The 26,152-nt window shown below is 47.9% G+C and overlaps 1 protein-coding gene across 1 annotated transcript in view; it reads left to right on the top strand.

The window, feature by feature from the left end:
- LOC147615804 (CwfJ-like family protein / zinc finger (CCCH-type) family protein) overlaps window positions 1–26,152 on the top strand; it is a 65,351-nt gene that overhangs the window by 17,470 nt on the left and 21,729 nt on the right. The window contains exons 2-4 of the mRNA XM_086778412.1: window positions 19,538–19,811; window positions 23,079–23,230; window positions 23,464–23,573. Coding sequence (XP_086634538.1) covers window positions 19,538–19,811; window positions 23,079–23,230; window positions 23,464–23,573 — 536 coding nt within the window. The remainder of the gene's footprint in view (window positions 1–19,537; window positions 19,812–23,078; window positions 23,231–23,463; window positions 23,574–26,152) is intronic.

Genomic DNA, 26,152 nt, shown 5'->3' with positions numbered 1-26,152 from the left:
TGAGATAGAAGCTGTCTGAGCATAAATCAATGCTCCTTCTGCTCCCTTGAGGATAGCTTGTCGGGCCTGGGGATGAGAAATCATAGGAATTTCAAGAATGCTCCTATCTCCCCAAATCATGACAGGCTCGGGAAAACCTTTAGAGATAATAAAGGTGTCTTGCTCCCAATTGGGAATAGGTTTATACTGACGAAACCATTGGATTTCTAAGATCATGTCACACCCCAAAAGAGAAGAGAATGAAATCTCGTTGGAATGAGGCCTTTTGAACTTGAAAAGAAAACTGTTGTCTGTTGAGATATATGGGTGTGGAGACCAGGTGTAAACCCGTCCGCCTCCAAATGATAGGGCACTAAGGTACAGCTCATGCTGGTAGCCAACTGGGGAGAGATGGCGTCCTCAGAACTGCCCATGTCAAAAGGATTATGAACTGGCGGCCCTTGGTAGAGCCATAAGCTCAGATCAGGCTTTTCTGTGTGGTTGTAGCCTCACCCTCCTGCTTAGCATCAAGCACCACGGATGGCATGGGATGCATAGAAGGTAAGATCTGAATCGCATTGGTGGTAGCAGGCGGGTTTGGAGGAGCGGGGAATATTGCGGCAACTGTGGTAGAAGGCTGTTTGGAGGCTTGCTCCGCTTGCCATTTTTGACAATCCTTCTTACTATGCCCAATGGTATGACAAAAAACATATGTTGTCTGACTGGTACTTCCTTTACTCCTTGGGAGGAAGATATCCTCCAGTGATGCCTGCTTTAGTCTTTCCCTCGGGGGTTTTCTTAGGCTTGGGTTCCTTACCCTCTGAACTAGAGCTAGGACTGTTGTCTGTCTTAGCGTCTTTAGAAGACGGAGTACCTTTCCCCGGTTGGGATTTGGTACTAGACTGCGGTTGTTTAGGCTTGCCTCCATTCATTCTCATTTCTTCATTTTGAGCGAGAGTCAAAGCTCGGTCATATGTGCTGGGTTCAAAGTTGCGAACTGTGAACCGGATGTTAGGATCTAATCCACGAATGAATTGATCTTCAGGTTCTTGCGACGATTGTTGCCTCACTTGAGGCCTCCACCCTCGTTTGCAAAATTGTTGGTAGCCCCGTGCGGACAGCTTAGGTTTCTTTTTCAGGCCAGCCCCATTGGCGAACCTGCAAAGATTACCGATATCCACCCTTTGGGACGCGGACACTACTAGGTGGAGTTTGACTCGCCATCGACGTCAGACCGAGTCATGCAGTTGAGCCCCCTTGCACTGTGAATGGCGCATGCCCTCTTTGCTTGGTGGCAGCACAGTTCGATCTTGCGTCTGACCCATTGGCTGGCTTTTTGGGCTTCCCAGTGATAGTTTGCTTCCTAGGCCTTAGGAAGGAGTACCTTCCTTTTCTCCCGGTGATTGGTGGTGCCATCGGGAGAGTGATGGAGTCCCCCCCCCCCCCCCCCACCCCCCCCCCCCTCCCCCGTTGCCCCGGCTCTAGCAAGGGCACCTGGGATCCCATCCATCCGTATCTGTGGGGCCTCACCGAAGTCAGTACTGCATTCATAGTCACAAGGGACGGGGGACGGGGACAGGGACGGGACGGGGGACGGCCATAAGTAGGGAACAAGGACGGGGGCGGGAACGGCACTCAAAAAATACTTTTTTTTATAAAAAAATTTCTACTCTACACTTATTCTACTTTGGAAGTACATCAAAATGAGCACAAATTTACACTAAAATGGTAAGCTTTTGAGTCATATTATTAATTAAGTAGATACAAAAAATTTTCTACTCTACACTTATTTTTCTTTGGAAGTACATCAAAATGAGCACAAATCTACACTAAAATGGTAAGCTTTTGAGTCATATTATTAATTAAGTAGATACAAAATGAGTCATGACTCAAGAGTTAGGACTAAGCCTTAAGGACGCAGAATACATGGACGGACTCGGGACTAAGCCTTAAGGAGGCAGAATACATGGACGGACTCAAATGAGTCAATGACAAAAAAGTGCTGAAGACTAGAGGCTAGACTCTAGAGGCTAGAGCTAAGTAGTAAGGCCCATGAAATTTGAATCATGATCCATGAATGATCATCCACGTGAAGTGCTCGCCTCATGGTCATGGGTTGCTTGTGCCAAAGAAGCATCAAGCTCATCCTCAGTCTCATCCTCACTGGCATGCTGCTCCTGCACCTCATCCTCTTGTTTCTCTTCTTGTTGACTCATCTCCCACTCGGTGAAGGAATCTGCCTTCTTGGTCACGCTCGTGCAAAGCATTCGCAAGTTCGCGCTGACGAAGACAAGGTCATTGGCACGCTCTACCCCGAGTCGGTTCCTCTTCCTAGAGGCAATGTGGCTGTAGGTACTCCAAAGTTGCTCCAAGCAAGAGGAGCTGACGGCCTGGCTAAGTATGCGGATGGCAAGCTGTTGCAGCTCCGGTCCATCCGAACCAAAGTCCTCCCACCATAGAGCAGCACCAACTTTTGAGCGGTCAACCTGTGCATCATGACAGCCATAGGAGCCTCCCGGTCGCTCTCCTGCTTGTTGCCTTGGAATTTTGGGTCCACCACATAAGCTGTTGCATGCAATGGAGAGTAGTAGGAATTCCACCTTCCTAGACACAAGGCATGGATCTCCTCGTATCTGTCTTCGTCAGGCACGAAGTCTTTCAACTTCTCTATCATGCGATCCATGGCCTCGAGGCTCGTAGACCTTGCCTATGCATGGTTGCATAGCGTCTACAATCCTCAATAGGTGGACTATGGGCCTCACCATAGCATCTGTGGTCTTCACACGCTCCCACCAAGAGGCGTCATCCGCCCGTAGCCTATACTCTTGGCCAGTGTTTGTATGGGACTCTTGCATGGCGACAAACTCATCGCTAAGGAAAAGCCCCCTCAAAGCACCGCTACAATCCTTCAACCGGTCCAACATGAGAAAGTTGTAGGCAAACCGGGTGTCGGAATATTTGAGGAGAGAGAGACAGGACCTCTTGTTGAACTCATACCGAAGTCTTTGGTGGTTGAGGACAAAGGAGACCATGGTGTTGGCCTCCTCAATGAGCAAGCTGATCCATGGTAATGCCCCGATGTCCTTGAGGAAGTTGTTTAGGCAATGAGCCATACAAAAGGACACCGTGACATGTCCATACATACCTTGGAGAATAGCTCCCGCTGCCCTATTGGAAGGCTCCCCATCCGCAACAAAGCCCACTACATGCTCGGGGCCAACGATCTCCATGGTGGTAGCCCACTCCGCCGCAAGCACATCTGCGCTCTTCCCAGTGCCGGATGCATCATGAGATGAGATGAAGTACATCTCTCCACGGGAATATGCAACCACGCCGTGAATACTCCTCTTGCGGGTGTCACTCCATCCATCCACAATGAGGGAGACTCCGTTCCTCTCCCATTGCCGCTTTGTGTTGTCGGCCGCTTGCTCTACAATGCGCTTCTCCGTAGTGCGCAAGCTCTCGGATGAGGGGGGCGTATAGGTTGAGCCATACTCCCCAATCTTCTTAACCATGACCTTGAAGTATTCCGACCTATTCAAGAAAGTAATTTACTAATGAGAAGGGGACTAGGATGAAGAAAACATGAATGATGAATTGGCAATGATTGATTGCACTTACCTAGCCGTTTGAAAGGCAATGTGGTCGTGGAAGAAGAAGCGGGCCACCGCCATATCCACCTCCTCCTTCAACTTGGGGTTCCAATTCTCCCCAAGTGTAGATTGTCGTCGTGGGCCACGTAATGGTTGAGAGGCCGTGGAGATGGAGGGTGCCGGCGTCGTGGATGGAGTAACATTCCGACTTGATGGTGAACTTGATGGTGTGCATGATCCCGATCCACCACATGACTCCATTGTAGAGGCTTGAGTTCCTCTACCCATCGTCGCGGGATCCACGGCCACTCGTGGTGTCCTTCTTGTCGCTTCGACCGCCTCGTAGACGCTAAGCTTGTCAAGAAGTTCCCGTCTCTTCTCGGGCGTGACATTCGTGCAAAACCTCACCTCATGCCCACTCTCATGCAAGAGGTGGGCTCGCACTTTGTCGGTGCCACCCGTTCGCCGGTACGGGCAAAGCTTGCATACCCATGGCCGAGAACCCCGCCTCCAGATCCCATAGAGTAGCACGTAGAGTATTCTGGCCTCCCCGGCCAATGCTTCATTTGCAGACAGATGGGCCATCTGGCCAGAGCTTGCCCTCGGCGTCAAACTAGGAGAGCGCCCTCGGTGGTTCCCCCTCCTACTTCCCACTCAGATCCTCACCAAGGGGCCGAGGGAGGAGCAAGTTCCCTGGCCGCAGAGCACCAGGTTCCGACCGGATGACCCATCAGTCGGAGAGTGGCGGACGGTTGGCCCCCGCCTCAATCGCCGTGGCTGAGCACCAGAGCTGAGCGTCGACGCCGTGCGCGCGAGGCTAGCAGCATGAAGGAGGATTCGGTTCTGTTAGAGAACTGTTTTGAGCACTTATCATCACAGCACCCGCCCATAGAAAGCGGGCCCCTCCAGTCACGGAGAGGGTTCCCCCCCACGATGTGGCGGCTGATTCCTTGTTGCGACTTCTCCTCTGGACCTCAGTGCCTTGGGGCAGGTTGACCCCACCCTCTCTTCGTCGAGCCTTCCCCAGCAGCCTTCCTCTCCAATGGATACCTCTCAGCAGCATCGCTCTCCAGCCTCTCCGCCTTTCCGTTCCCCCTCCGCCTCCTCCTCCCTGTCCCCCACCCTCGCTGCCGATTATACCCGCAGTCGCTCCATTTTCCCCTTCCTCTTACTCCGTGCCTACCATCATCCCCCCCCCCTCCCCCCCCGCGGCTCTCCATAGCATTCCCGTCGGCCCCTTGCAGCCCCTGATCCATAGAGGAGACAACCGGCGAGTTCCGTTCGTCGCCTGATTCATTGTTTCTCAGACCCGGTGGAGATGACCATTGCGGCCTCATCAGTGAGGGCTCTCCCACCTGAGTCTCTAGGCGGGCCCCCCAGGATCTTGGGGCAGCCTGTGGATTATAGTTTCTTCCGGTGTCTTCCGACGGAAGGGACAAACAGGTTCGAGAAGACCGTAGCCCCTATTCGGGTATGTGTGGTCTTCCACCACTCTAGACCCTCTACGCCAGAGAATGGTGTGATGATCTTCTCTTTCTCCTTGAGCGGAGCCCCCGAGATAGAGTGGGATCCAGAGTCGGTGACCGCTACCATTCAGGATTAGGCAGTTGAGCTATCACATCATCTGCAGGATCTTCGCATCACCAACGTTCTTACTCATTTATGGCCTCTGGCCAGGATGGAGCTTGGTGGATCAGCCCATAGAGACCAGGGAGGGGAGATGGTGACCTCTAGCCTAGAGGTGCTACTTTTTGTGTTCATGCATACCTCTCTCGAAGTACCTCTCCCCTCTTCTTACAGTTATCTCCATTGTGATCGATGGAGCACGGAGTATGCATACTCTCGCGCTCAGGCTGAGTGGTAGTACATGGAGGGCAAGATCCACGCCCACTTGGCGCGACTTCGCACCAGGACAGATTGTGACTGTTCCCGTGTCCAAGACTCTTCAAGTGGAGGGCAGTTCCGCCTCACACAGAGATTGATATGAGGATTGTCTCATGGAACATTCAGGGCTTAGGGGGGCCTCAGTGCTTTTAGGGACGAGGCATCCTTAGAGGAGAGCTGCAGCGAGCTATGGTGGGGGGACCTATCGACATTCTCTTCCTCCAGGAGCACCATCTTACTGAGGGGTGTACCCGGCGCTGCGGGAAGATTCTACCAGGTAGGAGTCATACCTTTTGGTCTCCATGCTTCGGCCCTTCAGGGACGCATGGAGGAGTGTCTCTATCTGTTAGTGAGCAGCTTTTGCCGTCTGTGACAGGATCAAGAGTCATGGTTTGAGGATGTGCTCAGTGGGTTGCCATTTTGATTGGAGAGGATAGCGTTGGCTTCCTCAACATTTATGCCCCAAATGCGGGTGCAGGTAGAGCTATCTTTTGGAGCACTGTCCGATAGGCCCTGCCCCAGGCTGATTTTTGGTGCATGGGCGGTGACTTAAACATGATAGAGGCAATAGCGGATAGACTTGGAGGCGGAATGGCCACAGTCTCAGGCGCGGAGTACTCTGTATGGGAGGAGATGATACTGATTCTTAGGGGACATGACCCTTGGCATCTCCCAGAGTTTGGGCGTAGCCCTGGGAGTCTTGGCTTCTCTCGATCGGATAGGCGGAGCACTGACCCCAACCTCTCTCGACTGGACTGGTTTTATGTTGACGAGTGGGCTTGCAACCGTGGAGGCATGGTTGGTATTCTGGCAGGCACTACATTTTCAGATCATACCCCAGTTATTCTGTCCCTAGAGAACCCATGGAGGCACGACAGACATGCGAGCTCCAGGTTTCCAGACAGCCTTATTCAGGACCCCGAGACTTGTAGCCAGATTGAGCAGATATGGGCGGGACTGGATTTTTCCTCAAGCTCTCCAGCGTGCACTTTGGATGATGGCCTTGGGGAGATTAGTATTTTCTTACAGGAGGCAGCCTAGAGTAGATTGGAGGGATTTCGGGAGCAGGAGAGGAGTCTGAGGAGGGGCCTAGCCTCTTTACAGCGTCTTCAGGAGAGTTCTCTAGACAGCCCGTGGATTGAGAGTCAAATCGCTACCGCCTGCATGGAGATTCGGTCCATTGAGGAGAGGAGGGTGGAGTATAGATACCATGGCAGGGCTTCATTCTGGACTCAGGCCGGTGACAGAGTTACTGGAGACTTCTTTGAGAAAGCCGGCCCACACAGGAGAGACGGTATTCGTAGGCTACGTGGCCAGGATGGAGCTATTGTTTCTGATCCCCCGCATGTGAGGGCCATTGCACGGTTTTCTTCCGATCTCTTCTCATTGGTGCCCCATTATCCCCCCAGGTAATGGATGTGCGCGAGAGAGGTTGGAGGCACACGAGGGAGGTGGTTCCCCCCTCCCTTTGGTCTTTCTTATTGACCCCTTTCACTTCAGAGGAGCTAGCAGAGGCGGTGAAGGCATTACCCAGGGGCAAATGCCCGGGGGCGGATGGGCTTCTTGTTTCTTTCTTTCTTCGACATTGGGACCTCATGGAAGGTGGCCTTCGTGCTGCCTTCAATGAGATTATGCTCATAGGGGCCATGCCAGAGAGGCTCACAGAGGGCTTGATACATTTGATTCCCAAGGAGGGTGGTGATAGATTGGAGATCCGACAGTGGAGACCCATCACCCTTCTAGGGATGGCCTATAAGATTTTGGCCAAAGACCATCAGCAGGTGACTTCACCCTTCTCTCCCAGATTTGATCCACGACACTCAGGTTGGTTTTGTTCAGGATCAACATCTTTACCTTCTGGGAGGCGACAGCTTCGGCTAGGATGCGACAACAGGACCTCATTGTGCTACTCCTAGACTTTGAGAAAGCTTATGACAGGGTGGATTGGAGCTTTTTGGAGGGCACTATGAGCCGGATGGGATTCCCCATGGAGTGGATTCGTGGAGTCTCAAGACTTTATTCAGCATCCCATAGCCAGGTTCTCATTTAGGGAGCTTGAAGCGACAGATTCCCCCTTTCCCGCTTGGTTCGACAGGGCTGTCCTTTGGCCTAGGAGACTGGACTTCAGGGATTGCGCCTTCCCCTCCGCACGTAGGAGGAGCTACTGGACTCAGAGTTTGCAGATGACACAGCAACCCACCTTGCTGGAGATTTGGGAATCCCCAGAGATTCGCGGAGGCGATAGAGATTTTTTGCAGTGCTTTAGGAACATAGATCAATTGGTACAAGTCGTGTGGTTTTTGGGTAGGCTCAACACCCACCCTGACTTAGCGACCAGTTGAGGCTATCCAGTGGATCCCGAGGGGCACTCCAGTCCGATACCTCGGTTGCCAAGTTGGCATTGATATCTCTCCCGAGTAGCAGCTCGCTCCGCTTCTTTTGAGTAGACGAAAGAAGCTTTTATACTGGAGCTTGGCGAGGCTATCCCTAGGTGGCAGAGTGGTGGTGGCGAACTAGGTACTGCTTGCCACCATGTGGTACATCACCTCGTGTTGGGCCTTTTCTCGGGAACTTCTTGTGGGCTGGAAGTGATGGGAGGCCATCCAGGGCCAAGGTGGCATGAAGAGTGATCATTCAGCCAGGTAGCAGGGGGGGGCTTGGCCTCATTGATCCAGCTATACAGAGCCGTGCCCTGCTAAGCAAGTTGATTGTCAGAGGACTCCTACCCGGTGGTGAGCCTTGGAAGGATTTTGTCTTGGCCCGGATTTCAGCCCGCACTCCGAGCCTTTTGGCCCGTGGCCACAGAGTACTAGATGGATCTTCACAAAGATGCGAGCTCGTGGTTTCAGTCCAGCCTTTGAGGACAAATTCGCAGCCAGTCTACTTTGTGCTTGGGCTCATCTTAGGCCAGCCCTCAGACAGATTGTTTTAGTGGCCTTAGAGGAGCAACTTCAGCAGCCTTTGATCTGGAACCCCTTAATCCGTTTACCCAGTGGCCACATGCTGGGGGACCGACTGCACATCTCCTGGGGCGCCTTGAGCATGAGACCAGCTAGGTCTCTTGGAGATTGGATTGCACACAGGCAATTACCTCAGGAGGAGCAGGAGAGAGGCATGACAGGGATCCGGGGTAGAGACAGGCTTAGCATCGACATTGACTCAGCTATTCCTCAGGAGTGGTTGACTCCTATTCCAGAGCTGACCCCCCCAATGTAGCTAGGCATGTTCACTAGACACGATATCCTTGTGGCGGTCCATGGAGCAGATGAGGACAATGGTCTACTCACTTTTTCTGTTTGATTACATGGCAAATTAGAGAGATCAGAGCACCCCTTGGAGGATTTCAGAGGTTGCACCTTGCAGAGGGTGAGGGTTTGGGAGTGCCGACCTCTCACGTGGTTGCAGTGGGATGCTGGAGAGTGGACTTGGCATGATCCCACATATCGGGTGGAGACTTTGGATGCCCCTTTCTTTGCATATACAGCGTGGCTCGGCCACAGATCCAGATGCCCGAGATAGATGGCACACCAGCAACAGCAGCAGCACACTGGCAGTCTTAGGGCCTATCACAGCGCTTCCTTTCAGATTTCTGGAAGAGGCTTTGGGACAGCTTTCGGCCGAGGAGATCACTCTCTTCCTTTGGCTGACAGCACACGAGTCTGGCAGTTGGTACTTGGTTGGTAGTCGGAGGTCGGTTAGCAGCTTGCTCGAGGTGCGGCCACCCCCAGGAGTCTTAGCGACATTGCCTTTGGGATTGCTTGAAGGCTCAGCAGATTTGGCAGCGGATTCTGTGCAAGTTCGCTATGGATAGGGCATCGACCCGGATCATCACTTGGGGTACTGTTGCTTGGGCCACCGAGGCTAGAGTGGTCAGGACGTACGAGGAGGACGAGGGAGGACTTGCCCTTCAGGTCTCCCACCATCGTATTGCTGTAGCACTAGTCACAGCCCCACCGGCAGGTGTCTGGCGACCAGGCTCATGCCAGCGATGGGAGACTCGTAGTAGCATAGCCGCCTAGGCACATGTGACGTGCTAGATGTGGCGAGGCCATTGAGGACACCCACACTCCGCCGGCTGAGACCATTAGGAGCATATGGCTCGACATCATTCACACCCTTTGCGGTCAGTGGGAGAAGCCGCAGGGAGGTTTTGACCACATGCGGAAGTGGCGGGAAGCCTTCTTGAGACTTTGGAGGCTTGGCCCTTTCCTCACGGATAGAGGCGGTGACCCCATTTGGCATTACAAACTACCTGAATGGTTGTTTTCCCCCCCTTCCCCCTCTATGAGATAGCCTTCTCCTCATAGAGCGGCCAACCGGAGGAGAAGCATCTCTTTCCCTTTGATCATTTGTCTCCCACCCTAATATGAGGTGAGGCTGTATTTAGCCTGTCGTGGTTGTACTTAGCCTTTTGCGGCTGTTTTTCTTTAACTAATTGAAGGATCTTTTTCCCGGGAAAAAAAAAGGAAGGGCTGGCCAATTGGATCCCTAAAGCTACACGACTGGATATGATGAGATAAATTGTTAATGATGGTATTTAAATGCTGAAAAATGATAAAAAAAAAATACTATGAAATATGGAAAAATTACCAGATAAAGATCTGATACTTCTGCAATGGTCTAGATGGCCTACATGCATATGGGATGAATGCTATGTAGAAATGCACACATGTTCTAATGCAAACTCTACTTCTATGACATCTATATGCACGAATGATTCTCTCCAAGTGGGTTTAGGGACTTTAACTGACTTACTTACTATGGCTGAGGAATGACCTACGTAGCTCGTGCCTGACATATCATGGACTGAGGATTACAATGGGGTCACGACGTACGACAAATATCAATCCTAAAGGGTTCTAATACTGTACAATGTTACACTAATGATGATGAGCCATTTTGTCACCATGCACTATAGTGCAGAGTGCATGTGACAGAGTGTTTCTTAGCCAGTACAGAAATTTGCAGTAGCTCCTGGAGACATTTGGGATGACTGAGTGCCATCCAATTTCTTGTCCAATGGATCCTAACTCCAAGCTCTCCCGTAATGATCCCTCTCCCCTCTTTGAGGATAGTACAGGGTACCGAAGGCTTGTTGGTTCTCTTATTTATTTGACTTACACCAGGCCCGACATTTCTTACAATGTCAGTGTTCTCAATCAGTTTTCTTCCGCTCTTCAACATTCTCATTGGTAGGCCACTTTGAGGGTTCTCCGATACTTATCCGGTACCTTGGACTATGGTCTCTCTTTCAGAGGAGGCACTGAGCGTATTGGATACTCTAATGCTGATTGGGTAGGGTGATCAGGATACTCGACGATCCTTTTCTGGTTAATTCTTCACTCTTGGTTTCGGTCTTATTTCCTGGAGATCCAAGAAGCAGAATACAGTTTCATTATCTTCTACTTGCTTATTTGGATACTTGTTGTGAGCTGTTATGGTTGTTCCCAGATGTTGAGAAATCTTGATGTACTCTTGGATTCTCTGATCCGTATTCTTACGGATAGCCAGAGCGCCTTGGCATTGGCTCTAACTTCATCCTTCCATGGCAGGACTAAACATATTGAGGTCCACTTTCACTTCGTTCGTGAGTTGGTCGCTGATGGCATCATTACACTAGAGTATTGTTCTTCTTAGGACTACTTTGCTGATCTCTTCACCAAACCTCTTCTTCGAGATACTATTGATCAGGTCCTTACCCATATGGGAGTCGGACCCCCGTGCTGGAGCTGAGAGGAGGTGTTGGACATGTCATCTCCAGCTCTCTTTTACTCCATTTTATGCCCCTTTTTATTCAGATACTTATCTGATGCCATCAGGGATTTTTCCCATATTTTTAAGGCTATTTTGGGCATTTTTATCAGTTTTGGACATTTGTCCTCCAGTCCTACAGGCTGACAAGCTCTACAAATATGTATATGAGCATGGACATTGTTCATTCATAAATCACTCAATACTTTTCAGTTCTTGGCTCGAGTGTTGGATCTCTCTTGGCTGTCTACTCTCTCTTGTGTGATCTCTATTTGCTTCCACTTCATATTCACAGATTCTCACAACGATGTCGACAAGACGGCTATCTCCCGGGTGCCGAGCAAGGGAGACTGCATGAGAGTGGATTGTGGCGGAGGCGGACTCGTAGTCCCATTTGCTGTGTGGAGCGACATTGAGAGGGAAAGAGAGGGCCACTGCTCCATTGCCCCAGGTGTGGTGGAAGACCACACTGTTGGGAATCAAGGTGTTACCTGTGTGTGAACCCACTCTTATGAGTGTGGTAGTGTGTGAACCACCTCCTAGGGGGGTAAGAATAATATCTGGATATTTGTCTGTGCTATGACACAAGCAATGATGTCAGGAGGTGAACCTTTGTAACCTATAAAGGTACTTGTACTTCATTGAACCAATGAAGCAACTATCACATCATTTAGTCGTGCAAATACTCTCTTTAAGAGCATTGTTCTCTCTCTATCTCTCTCTCTATCTTCATGGACATGATGTAACCTTTTGGTCTCATAGGTCATTTTCGCCTTTTGTAGACGTTAATACAACTTTCTTTCTTTCTTTCTTTCTCTATCCTTTTGCGCACACACATATGACATGAAGATCTTTCAGCCACCACAGCTGAGCACTGTACCTACCAACACTATGTTGGGTATAAAGTCCCAGTTTCGCCTCCGGACCTTGATCATCGCGTAGCTCTTTTCGAGAGCTTCGCGGCCATATATTTACTTGTACATTTGGCCCCCATTTGGGCCTTGTAACGGCTTTCTTTGTATTTGGTCCGCCGGGCGCCCCATAAGTTGGGCGCCCGCCCATATTAGACCCTAACTTTACCCTTGTATCTCTATAAATACGAGGTCTCCCTTGAGCCTCAATAAGACATCAAGATATTCTTGAGCATTGTGTGATTTCTCTCTCTCTCTCACTCTTCTCTATCTCCTCTGCACTTCCTTGGCTGCAAGCTCTTGTGTTTGAGTCATTCTCCTCCAACAACTGGTATCAGAGCTATGGAGGGAAGCTGTATGCAGAAGCTATGGAGTTAGAGGTGTCTTCCACCACTTGACTACGGGATTGTCTGCGTTTTTCGCGTCAAACACCTCCCTTCTATCATCAATTTGGTGCGTTTTTTTTCTTTCAGAGTGCTGCTCTGTTTTTTTTTTAAAACGCAGGAGCCTGTTTTGCGTTTTTCTTGCTCTTCCCCTCTCCTACGTTTTCTGCTCCACTCTACGCTGCCCTTCTGCTGCGTTTTCCTCTCCCCTGCTGCCCCCTTTGCTGCGTTTCTGCTGCTGTGCTGCTGCAATCAGCAGCGTTTGCTGTTTTTCCTCTCCCTTCTGTACGGCTGCCTCCTGTACGGCTGCCATCAGCAGCAGCCAACGCTGCTGCCAGCAGCCCCAAAGACAGCAACATACTGCCCCGGATTCACTTCAGCATCAATATAGAGCTGCCCCGGTCCTCTTTTGCAGTATCTCCGGCTGCCCCTCGAGTTTACATCGACATCCGGTGATTCTCTTCCGCCGTCTTCTTCACTTGAAGTTGTTTCATCAATCTACGAGCATCCTACTGTCAACCCGTATCTGGTACATAACATCTTGCTATTGCTTACTTCTGAAGTGTCAGTTTGATAAGTCATGGCGTCTACAAGTGATCTTAAGGGTCTACTAGAGATTAAGAAGTTTGCAGGCACTGGGTTTGATCTTTGGAAGGTGAGGATTCAGAATATCCTCTATCTGCGGGAATGTGATATTGCACTTGAGCAGTTCAAACCCGCTGCTATGACAGATGATGAATGGGGAGTCGTGAACAGAAAGACCGTTGCCTATCTCCATATGGCTGTTGCTGATGAGGTTCTTGTTGACCTCAAAGGGCTGACAACAGCCTATGCCGTCTGGGAGAAGCTGAGAAGCACCTATGAGATCACCACGCCAGTGAACCAGGTACATCTCATCAGGAAACTCATGAATATGCAACTTGATGATTCTAAGAATGCAGTAGAGCATATTACTGCTTTCACAGGGGTGCTTAATCAGATGCAGGATTCTGGATTGCCTGCTTTTGATGATAAGTTGAAAGCTATCTTTTTGCTCACTACTTTGCCTGACTCTTGGGAGACACTTGTGGTGTCACTTGGGACAAATCCCAACCTAACTTTTGATGGAGTCAGGGGTGCTATTCTCAATGAAGATATCCGGAAGAAGACCTCAGAGACTAGCGGTTCTGCAAATGTCTCACGAGGGAGGACGACCAAGCGGGGAAATACTACTACCAATTCAAAGGGTAGAAGCAAGAGCAAGGGCCAGCAGTCTGATGTTACATGCTATCAGTGTGGTCGTAAAGGCCACAAGAAGCCAGATTGCAAGTTTTACAAGATGGAGCAAGACCGGAAGAAGAAAACCAGTCATTCAAATGACAAAAAGAAGGAAAAAGGGAGTAATTCCAGCAAAGCAGAAGAGTTCGAAAAGGACAAGAGCAAGGCCAATGTGGCCTCTGGTGTTGTCATAGAGGAACTGTCTGTCTCAGATGATGTGCTATGTGTTTTTTCTGCTAATGCTCTTGATATTCATAACTTGCATGTCACAGAACCAGATGTTATTGATGCCTTGATGTATGAATCTGATGTGCTTTCACAGACTTGGATTATTGACACGGGTGCCTCTTTTCATGTAACTCCTATCAAGGAGTGTTTTGCAACTTTCACTGCAGGCTCCCGAGGAAAGGTGTTCTTGGGGAATGATCATGCTTGCAATATTGAAGGCATGGGCACCGTGAATTTGACTTTGCAGGATGGTAGTGAGTTTGTGCTGCCAAATGTGAGGTATGTGCCTGGTTTGAAAACCAGTCTCCTGTCTGTGGGCCAGCTTGATGCCTTGGGATACACGGCCATATTTGGAAATGGCACATGGAAATTGACCAATTGCACAAGGCTGATTACAAAAGGATGCAAGAAAGGAACATTATATAGCCTTCATGGTCAGGCTTTGTCTGGTAAGTTTATTGCTTTTGCAGAGGTACGCTCCCACATGGAGCTTTGGCATAAGAGACTTGGCCACATGAGCCAAAAGGGTCTCTCCATTTTGTCCTCCTTGAACAAGTTTGATGCAAAAGGAAGCAAGCTTGATTTTTGTAATGATTGCTTGTATGGGAAACAGAATAGGAGTTCTTACTCCTCTCGTGCCTCTCGCAAGGCTGAAAAGTTGGACTTGGTCCACTCTGATGTGTGCAGCATGCCCATTAAATCTAAAGGTGGTTCAAAGTACTTTGTGTCTTTTGTGGATGATCACTCACGAAAAGTATGGATCACTTTGTAAATTGCATTTCAAAAGTTTTATGCATTTGTTCATACTCAAACTGGAGTGAAGATTAAATGCTTACGCACTGACAATGGGGGTGAGTTTGTTAGTACTAAATTTCAGAAATTTTGTGATGATAATGTCATTAAGAGGGAACTTACACCCCCCTATAGCCCCTCTTCAAATGGTGTGGCTGAAAGGTATAATCGTACACTGTGTGAAAGAGTTCGATGCATGCTGTCCACAGCTAATCTCTCTCAGGATTTTTGGGGAGAAGCCTTGAAAACTGCAGTTCATGTTTGCAATCGATCTCCACACACAGCTTTGAAAGGTGGAATCCCTGAGGAGGTTTGGTCTGGCAAACCGTCCTCATATGACCACTTACGCATCTTTGGTTGTGATGCATATGTGCATATCCGCAAAGAAGACCGGAACAAGCTTGATGCTAAGTCCGAGAAGGGCACCTTCGTTGGCTACGGTGATGAAGGTGAGATGGGCTACCGTGTGTGGTTGCCATCAACCAACAAAGTGGTTCACAGCCGGGATGTTGTATTTTATGAGGCAAAGCTGCTCCGTAATGTTTGTGCCTCTCATGGTGATCAGAAAAAGGTCAAATTTCAGCAAGGGCAGCCACCCATTGATGCTGAAAATGAGCCCCAGGATGCTTCACAAAGGGCTGAACATAATCAGTCCGTGATATTTGAGCCAGAAGAGGTTGGACAGCCGCTTCATGCTCCTGGAGGCATAGTTGTCACGATACGAAAATACGATACCGTACGGTACGATACCGTACGGGAATATTCGGTACGATATGAAATTTTGGGATACGGTACGATAAAATACGGTTTTTATTTTTTACACTTACAAGCTATGGAGCTTCAAGCTTGAATGTGAGGGAAGGTTGGGAGGGGAGGAGTCTACAGTGCTTGAGAAACCAGTACATGGATATGTGTCTCTCCCGGTTGGATCTCCCGATTGTCTCCAAAAAAGAACCTGGATGGGTAATGCAATACCAAAGGTCTCCCAGTGTAGCGTTTATGACTAAGGGACCGTCCTTGCACAAATACGAGGAGTGCATCTAGGGTGATAAGTTTAGGGACTCCTCTCTAGATCAAAATGGCCATGTCCAAATGTTCTCCCTTGTGCATAACTTGAGAATCTAATTGTCTAGCCTACCTATACCAGGGATCCCCAAGTGATGTAGCAAGATTCTCTCATCCTACCAATCCAGTGTACACTACCAGTCTACCTCGCCAGATTTTTTAGGTCTCTCCACAACCCCATATGGAATACTGAGTGGACACGAAAGTTGCGAAGTATTGCGAGCATTTGGGATCTTCGTAAAGCAGGGTTTCTATTTTTTTTAAGCATTTGGAATTTTTTTTTTCAAGGAAAAAAAAATTTCTTGGGGGGAAAAAAAAAAAAAAAAAAACCTAACTCGTACCGTACGATATCGTACGAATTCGTACGGTATCGTACCGTACGACTCGTACGTACGAATAGGTTCGTACGCGTACGAGAAACAACTATGCCTGGAGGTGTAGGGCAGCAACCCCTATATGCTGAAAATCAGGCTGTTCGTGAAAACCCGCAGCCTTTTGATGCTGAAATTATGATTCCTCCCGATATTGACCCCCAACCAGCCAATGAGTACGGAGGTCTACTCGTTTTCGGAGGGAACCTCAGCGTTTTGATCCCTCTTTGCAACATGTTTTGCTTACAGATGAGGGTGAGCCTCTTACTTTCAAAGAGGCTAAGTCTTGTGAACTCCGAAACAAGTGGGAGCATGCTATGCAGGAGGAGATTAAGTCTCTACATGCAAATGACACTTGGGACTTGGTTGAGTTGCCCAAAGGAAGGAAGGCTATTCCTAACAAGTGGGTGTACAAAGTCAAGACAGTTGACGGCCAGCCTAAGTATAAAGCCCGCCTTGTTGCTAAGGGCTATGCTCAGAAGGAAGGGATTGATTTTCAGGAGGTCTTCTCTCCTGTGGTCAAAATGACCACCCTTCGTGTTTTGTTTGCTCTCACTGCTGTTTTGGATTTAGAACTGTATCAGATGGATGTAAAGACAGCTTTCTTACATGGTGATTTAGATGAAGAGCTGTATATGAAGCAGCCTGAAGGCTTTGTCATTCCTGGCAAAGAACATCTGGTTTGTAAGCTGAAGCGTAGTCTCTATGGGCTGAAACAAGCCCCGAGGCAGTGGTACAAAAAGTTTGATGCTTTCATGCTTAACCAGAAGTTTAATCGTAGCCATGCAGATCATTGCTTGTATACTAAAACTGATGCAGATGGCAGCCCAGTGATACTTGTGCTGTATGTTGATGACATGCTCCTTGCCGGGAAGAATAAGAGCGTTTTGGAAGCTCTTAAGGACCAGCTGAAGTCAGCCTTTGCTATGAAGGACTTGGGTTCAGCTGAACATATTTTGGGTCTTCGGATTAGACGGGACAGAGCACAGAAGTTGCTTTTCCTCTCGCAGGAGAAGTATATCCAGAAAGTCCTTGATAGATTTAACATGGCTGATTCTAAGCCTTTGGGTGCTCCATTGCAGCCCTATGTTAAACTATCCAAGGATGATTGCCCAAAAGATGATGATGCAGCCAGTACTATGCGTGGGATCCCTTATGCTTCTGCTTGTGGATCTCTTATGTATGCTATGGTTGCTACACGGCCAGACATTGCTCATTCAGTGGGAGTAGTCAGTCGTTTTATGTCCAACCCGGGCAAAGCACATTGGGATGCTATAAAGTCTATTTTGAGGTACTTGAAGGGGACACAGAAGAAATGCCTTATGTATGGTAAAGGTCCACTTGAGGTGCAGGGTTATTGTGATTCAGACATGGCAGGTGATTCTGATACCCGCAAGTCTACTAGTGGGTACATCTATACTCTTGCAGGTGGTGCTGTTTCTTGGTGCTCTAGACTCCAGAGAATAGTAGCACTTTCTACTACTGAGGCCGAGTACATCTCCGTCACTCACAGAGGCTTCTAAGGAGGCCATTTGGTTAGCACGCCTTGTCACAAAGTTTGGATTGCCAGAGAGGGCTCCGGTCCTTGGTTGTGATAGCCAGAGTGCCATATACTTGGCTAAGAATGCCATGTTTCATGCTCGTACCAAACACATTGATGTACGGTACCACTTCATCAGACAGGTGCTAGATGATGGTTTGGTCAGTTTGGTCAAGATTGGCACTCATGAGAACCCTGCAGATGCTCTCACCAAAAGTTTGCCAAAAGCACAGCTTGATATGTGTCTACAGCGGGTGGGAGTTACATAGCTTCACTTAGAGGAGCTTCACTGGCCCTTTAAGTGGGAGGTTGTTGGGTATAAAGTCCCAGTTTCGCCTCCGGACCTTGATCATCGCGTAGCTCTTTTCGAGAGCTTCGCGGCCATATATTTACTTGTACATTTGGCCCCCATTTGGGCTTTGTAACGGCATTCTTTGTATTTGGTCCGCCGGGCGCCCCATAAGTTGGGCGCCCGCCCATATTAGACCTAACCCTAACTTTACCCTTGTATCTCTATAAATACGAGGTCTCCCTTGAGCCTCAATAAGACATCAAGATATTCTTGAGCATTGTGTGAGTTCTCTCTCTCTCTCACTCTTATCTATCTCCTCTGCACTTCCTTGGCTGCAAGCTCTTGTGCTTGAGTCATTCTCCTCCAACACACTAACCCTAGCTTATTTCATCATTTGATATCAGAGTGAGGTTCTTCCTGTTGCAGCCACTGCCCGGCCAGTACTAGCCGCTTGTAGCCGCCACCCCGGGGCACGCGCCCAGTAAGTGCTGCCATGAGCTGCCCAGCCAACGCTGCCCGCCTTCACCCATCTTCAGTTTGACGCTTTCACCCATCTTCAGTTCGGCAACTTCAACAAACGGCAACTTCATTAGCAGTGTATCATTATCAAAGGTTTCAATAATGTTACTAAAGGCCACGTCATCAGCTGTTCATCTGGACATCGACTCCACCAGCTCATTGCTTACAGCAACATCAGCAAGGGTGTGCTGCTCGAAGGTTGTGTGTATATCAGAGATGGCCGCTTCCGATACATTCCTCTATTAAGACCTTCTCAATTTCGTAGCATATAATGGCTTCATGTTCATTGAAAAATTCAATGGGGAGAGTTTCCACAGCTGGCATACTAGGCTGAAGTTTAGTTTGATGATAGAAGGCTGACAACTGTTTGCTTATCCTTGCAAGATACCTGCTTACACATAGTGGACATTCCTGCAAACATACATGCTATCCATACTGTTTTTACAGCCTTGTCTGCCTTAAGTATAGCATGCCTTTGACCATAAAGCATTTGCAGAATGCCTAAAACGGTGCTCAAAAAAAGTCCCAAGCATCACATGTTTCATGGCTGTAGCAAAATGGTTACTTCATTACAAAATTGTCAGATACAAAGCACCTGACATGGATAATACCATGTCCCACCGGTCAAAGACAAGATACCCGTGGTTTCAAAACTCAGGGATTTGTTGCCATTGAACAAGAAGAGCCAAACACTTCCATTAATGAAGCAACAAATTTGTCTTTCAAAAACTCTTTTTCTATGCCAAATTCTGTTTGTGTTCTTTTCATGGAAAGGATGTATGTAAGCAAGGATAAATTAGATATATTGGGCAAGGGTAAAGAAATTGAAATCATATGTTCACCCTCTTATGGCAAGCATGTTAATGTGAATCCACCATTATCTTCATTCTGTTTTGAAGACTCGATTTGTTTAGTGTGGCTTTTAGTCCTTATATTGAATAATGGTAATTTGTATTCATTGTGTTGCATCAGGTCAGCAAGGCAAATGGCCCATTTGATGCTTTACTATGCGTGGGACAATTTTTCCCAGATGATGCAAAGGACATTGCTGAAGTCATGGAGTTTGTCGAGGGTAAGCAGGAAATTCCTTTGCCCACTTACTTTATAGGTGACTATGGGGAGGCTGCTAGGATGGTGTTATCATCTGCAAAATCAAAGGTGGCAAATGCTGGACTCACAATGGAGGGGGTTTCTATCTGCAAAAATCTTTATTGGCTCGAGGGCAGTAACATTTTTTATCTTAAAGGTGAGATATTTCAAAGTTTCCACGTTTTGGCCATGCATTAGTCTGAATGATTATATATGGTAGGGAACTGAAAGGAAGTGATGTCAATGACATTCTAAAGATGCAATTTTAATGGAGAGAGAGAGAGAGAGAGAGAGAGAGAGAGAGAGAGAGAGAGAGTTCTATTCACGTCTACAAAAGACCAAAGGGTCTATGAGACCAAAAGTGTTACAATGTGTCGATGAAGTGACAGAATCATGGAAAAACATGATTAAAAAAAACACGACGACAGCTGAGAGAAGAAACAAGAACCCTGTACGTGCCACTCCTACAATTCTGCAATGTTTCAATGTGAGGATCAAAGTGGGTCCTTAACCATAGTTGCATGCAATGGAGACAGATGATGTATTGGCAGTGGAAACAGCTTGAAACTAGGAATTGGAAATGGCATGTCTTTGAACATTATATGAAAGATGTGAATAGAAATGATGAAAAAAGTCCAGAGAAATGAGGAGAGACATTGCGATAGATCATAAGCTAATAGAGAAAACAGGGGAATAGAAACAGAGTTTCCACAATTTTTGGCTACGAAATGGTCGTTTCCGGGTACTATGTCCTTGACATCTACGACTGTATAGAGACTCTCCACATCCACTGCCTGTGCAGGGGCACACCTGTATCTGTGGAGGATCTGTCAGATCTGAAGCTGTTAGGGAGAGCATCTCCTTGTACCAGTGGGTCTAGGGCATCTAGGTCGCTTTGGATCACTGTTTTTGGAGATGCCCAAGAGGTGGGATGGCACCTGTGGCACATGCACTATCTAAGGGTCTGCCACTGTGCCTCTTTGCATGGTGGATTTGTGTGGTGGCACAACTCAATCAGGTAGAGTCCTAGGCGTCGCTGGTTTGGGAAATCAATGACTTGAGACAGTGACCCGAATCCCTCCCTGAAGAGGCATTGAAGCCTCCCTCGTAACTCAATAGTATGGTGCGCATCTGAAAAGATAGTGCTTCTCTGTCTCGACCTCTAGCGAGCAGAATCCGCAGATCCTGTTCTCTCTGTTAATGCCTTGTGCTTGTCCAGTCTCCACCCTCAGGCGATGTGATTAGACTCTGATCTGGCTGATCACAATCCTCATTGCATGTGGCATCTGTGTATAAAGATAGCCACGCTTCTGAATGAAGCCATCCTCTGTAAGCTTCATAACGTGATCCTGGTAAAACTGCATCTTTGTAGGAAGCTGGAGTGGATCCAGCCATGTGACATGGGTCTTCAGTCTGAAAAGGTCGGCTTGGATAAGTCCGTTAATGTCCTGGTGCATGAGAGGTCATAGTGGTGCATCCAAACTGTAGTGTAATGGGGGCATATGATCCGTATGAAGCCCATGTGTGAGGAACCAATGTGTAACCAAACCCTAACTTGTCCTGTCTTGGCTAGTCGCCTAGACGACTCTAGTGCCAGCCGAGTGAGCCTGTCTCTATCCAAGGTATAGATGTAATATATAAAGGTCACTGTCTCTGGAAGAGGGCATCAACTACCAAGGGGGGTACTCCAAACTCTGCAAGAATAATGGAGGGGACACTGGAGGCTTACTTTTGAATCATCCGTGAAAACGTCACGACTTGCAATGTGTGTGTGTATGAGAGAGAAAGAAAGAAAGATATATTAAGTGTCAGTGAGACCGTTAGTGATACAGTGTGTATACTGACAAGGAAAAGTAACCGAAAGAAAATAAAAAATAACTACAAAAGACCCCAAGTGTCGATGAGACTGTTAGTGATACAGTGATACCATGTGTATACTGACCAGGAAAAGTAACTGAAAGAACATGAAAAATAACTACAAAAGACCTTAAGTGTCGATGAGACTGTTAGTGATACAGTGATACCATGTGTATACTGACCAGGAAAAGTAACTGAAAGAACATGAAAAATAACTACACGAGTGTATATACATGTGATATCAGCATATGACCTCTCTTGGACGCAGGGTCGAACCGCGAGTGTGGGTGGTGGGCTCTGATGTGGATGCATGTAGACTAAAGAAATCTGTAAGTTCCCTCTGAGAAGTATCATGTCAGGTCTGCCTCTCATTATGCTGTCTCAGTACTATATCTCTATGACATCTGAGCCCAAGCAAGTACATGCTGAGGCATCTCTGAGCACCATATGTGGACCAAACCCCTCGGAAGAGGCAATGGAATCTCCCCTGTATCTCATAATAGGCTGGGCAGCTAAGCATGCAATGTGCCTCATCTCTGTCATGTGGTGCATACTCTGCATATCTGATCCTCTTGTGAGGTATCATTTGGGACCATCCCCTGAAACTCCCAAGAAATGGTCTCTGTAAAACTGGGATTTCATGCCAAGCTTCGGGGAAGGAGACACCCTTGTTCGATGATGTGAAGCCCTAGTAAATCCAAGAGGATCTGGGGGAGACGATCCATTTGGAGGCCATGTGCATCAAACCACTCATCTACCTCGGAGTACCATGCTGTCGAGGACAATGATAATGATGGTGCTGTTGAGAAGGAGGCTAGTCCAGCCAGCCTAACCCGCTCCCTCTCCCTTTGTAACTGCATAGAAGACTCTAGTGCTAGCCTCGGGAGGCGATTCCTATCAGCTGTATATACATACTGGATATAGGTGATGGTCCAAAAGAGGGCGTCTATGACCAGTGGTGGCTACCCCAAACTTTGCTAGGACAACCTTATGTCACTGATGGCTCATGCGTGATAACATCATCACTTGTAGCATCTCTATGCTCTTTCAAGTAGCTTTACCTAGCCTTCGTCCCCAAAAACTGCACCATACATATCTGCTGGGCGTACCAAAGTGTCAAAAAGCCGACATTTTGTACGAGGCTCCTGGAAGTGGGCTTGGAAACATTGTCTCTCTAGATACACTAGGGAGGCATGACCTCTTGCTAGTCGATCAGTGGCGGCCATGGTCATGCAAAAGCGCGGATCCATACAAGTAACTCTGAGGTATTCGTACAAATTTCCTTTTGAAGCATGCTTGAACCCAAGGTTCTATGAGAGAAAAGAAAGAAAGAAAGTAATATTAACGTCTACGAAAGACCCTGAGGGTCTATGAGATCAAAAGCGACACAATGGTACCATGGATATACCAAGTCATGGATATGAGAGAGAGAGAGAGAGAGAGAGAGAGAGAGAGAGAGAGAGAGAGAGAGTTAAATGGTCTTATAAAAAACACTGCAAGCACTAAAAGCTGGGCTGGCTATGGGACGTCCACACGTCAGCTGTCCTAAAGACGTGGGTTTTTGTAGGTCTTCGTGTGGCATACCTTGCTGGAAAATATGTGGCTTCAACTTATCAAGATGCTGCAGGGGCTCAATCTAATGGAACCTACCATGAGGATGACGTGGATGCACTCCGAGCTTTTGCAGACGAACCCGAAATAGTTGATTTATTTCTTTCATATCCTTTTCTTCAGGCTCTATGGAGAAATGTTTTTGGTCCAATTGGTTATATTGAGTGTCATGACATCACGAATCCATAAAACAATCTTTTTTGAACAGTTCTTTGTGCTGTATTAGCTAACTTGTTGATTGGGACCATGCCAAAAACAACCATTCTGTATTAGCTAACTTGTTGATTGGGACCATGCCAAAAACAACCATTCTGGTTCTGAGATCCTTGACTTTTGTTACAAATGAATGGCCGCTTGGGGTTCTTAACGGGGTTTCTGGACCTCCAGATTTAGATTCTTCAACTGTGGGTACTGAAATTGTGGCGGAACTAGTTGCAGAGCTTAAACCTCGGTAAGTTTGTTAATGTGCTGCAAAATGGACAAGGTACTTGCAGTACACATTTGCCTCTATGAGTGAAGTGCATGCTTTTTGTGTGTGCACATGCATGTACTATATATTTTGTGAGCTAGATTGGCAAAATTCCTTTTTATTCTTGTTGTTAAAGCAAAACACCTTTTTACCATCTCTTCCTCTTTTGCATGTGCATGCAAGTACTATATTTTTTGTGAGCTAGATTGACTAAATTCCTCTTTATTCTTATTGTTAACGCAAAACACTTTTTACTACCTCCTGCTCTTTTGTAGGCCACAATTTTAACCTAGTTATTGCTTAGTTACAACAAGGTGTATTTTATCATACACACCTCCCGTGTCATGATATTCCTTCAATCACATAATGCAACCGAGGTAGCAAGGCCAACGCTTTAGTCACTCCCCTGGCTTCTAACTTGGATAAAGGAAACGTGAAGCCTTTTATAAAACAAGGCACATAGAACGAACATTTATTACATATCTTTTTTTAGGGCACATCTCGGGCAAAGGATCCATGACTGAACACACATAAAAACATAAATATTTAGGGAAAAAATGTAAATCTCCCTAGTTGGGAGATGCTCCCCGCACAGTTGTTGCACGTGTGTACACTCCTTCTCTTCTGTCGATGTTGTCGGTGAAGCCTTTGGTAAGTATGCGCCAGAAAATAATGTCAATGTAGCCCATGGGAACAGCCGCTTAGGGTGTTTAGCCCATGACTCTCAAAACGGCAAGGCTAGAGCCCTCAATTTTGACTAAAGAAAGTCAAATTGGGAAAGAAACCCCAATTTGTAGGTTACAGATGATTCAATTTGAAGCTAATAGTTTAATTTTACAAAAAGCCCCAAATATTATGGATTACAGGAACTTCAATTAAACTATTTTTGCCCAATTTTTGAAATGTCCCAAATTTTATTAGTGCTGGAGTGGTTAAATAGGTAATTTTTGCCGTGATTTTGAAAACTCCCAAATTATGAGTGTTGGAGAGGCTTCAATTCATGCTAAGTAAAAAAAGCCCTAATTTTTTTGTGATGCAGACACCTTCAATTAGATGATTTTACCATGTATTTGAGAAATCCCCAAATTGTATGTTGTATGGTGGCGAGTTGTAGGTGTTGACGTGGAGGACAAGTGGCACAAGTAGAGGGGTGACCGTTGGTTGAAGTCAAGGTCAGCAGAGGTCGGCCTGCTTGCAGCAAAGAGGAGGCGTGTGGCACTACTGGCCGGCTGGTAGTAGCCCGCAAGTGTGCTGCCTTAAGAGAAAATGACGATGGCGTGGAAACGGGCGCACATAGAGATCCTGCTGCCATGGGTCATGGACACGAAGCACAACCGGCACATGATCCAAGAGAGGGGTGCCGGCAAGAATGCCCAGTGTGCCACCCCTATTGCATGCCCACTCATCAACATAAAACCTGTCTAGCTAGGCCAAGTTCAGAGTGCTGGCGTGGCGATCCGACCTGGAAAAGAGAAGACTATCTTGGAAGGTGCCGTGCATCCTATCCTCTCAGTGCAAAAAAAAGCTCCTCCCAGGCAGAGCTCTTGATCCCAGCTAAGATCCATATATCAGCTTTGTCACGTGGCCCATTGGGGGTGTAAACGTTGAGAAGGCCCACACGGTCCTTCCCAAGGGAAAGAAAAATCCACTGTGCATGGCCTAGGACGATGGTGCCGGAAGAAACCACCTATGAAAGGAGCCGACTGCTAACAGAAATGCACACCCTTCCCTGGTTCCCCTGAGGACCAAAAGCTGGGGTTAGGAGGTGACTGGCGCCCAACCAGAAGCATCGTTTGGCAACGAGTAGATGTGCCTGCGGTCAAGTGATGTTCCTGAATCATTAGGACATCCAACTCCCCCTCACTCCCCCCCAAACAGGGCTCGTTGAAGTTCCTTTTGTGCTGCATGCAATGGGCGCCCTCGAGGCCGCGGATGTTCCTAGAGACGATCTGCATGGCTAGGGGAAGAGGTTGCAGGTGTTCGAGGGTCTCTCATCAGCTTGCGATGATTTCATGGCTGGTTTGGACGGAGAGTAGTCGCAATTTGTCCTGGGGGCAATCGCTCCAAGTATGCCTGGATGTGGGCGAACAGGAATTCCACTGTGCGTACGTCTTAACTCGAGCTGCTATAGGGTGAATCCTATTGTTGTGTATGTACCTGAAAACTTCCCTCTCAGCAGCAAAGCTGATGTGGAAAAAGATGAAGAAGTGGACCTCTCTAGCCTCAGCCGTATAGGGCTTATCTCCATGTGGCGTGTCAACCAAAGTGTCTCAATGGCCTCCGGGACCTGAGATCTCCCAAGGAGTGAGAGAGCGATGACCTGGCCCCGATTAATGCCCTTCACTAAATTGCTGTCCCAACCCTGCTCGGGGCCCATGACCTGGCCCCGAGTAATGCCCTTCACTAAATCGCTGTCCCAACCCTGCTCGGGGACCATGGTCAGGGGGAAGGAGAAGACGGCTGCACTAACGTTGGAGTGAGATGGACATAAATAATGAAGAACCACACACTCGGCCACCGCCTCCTCCAGAGAGCTAGTCTCCATTGTTACAGATCTGAAG

This window comes from Cibotium barometz, chromosome 39 (assembly GCF_041138505.1).
Source record: "Cibotium barometz isolate CiBa-2024 chromosome 39, ASM4113850v1, whole genome shotgun sequence".
NCBI classification, from domain to species: Eukaryota; Viridiplantae; Streptophyta; class Polypodiopsida; order Cyatheales; family Cibotiaceae; genus Cibotium; species Cibotium barometz.
This window is presented reverse-complemented; position numbering and strand designations above follow the sequence as displayed.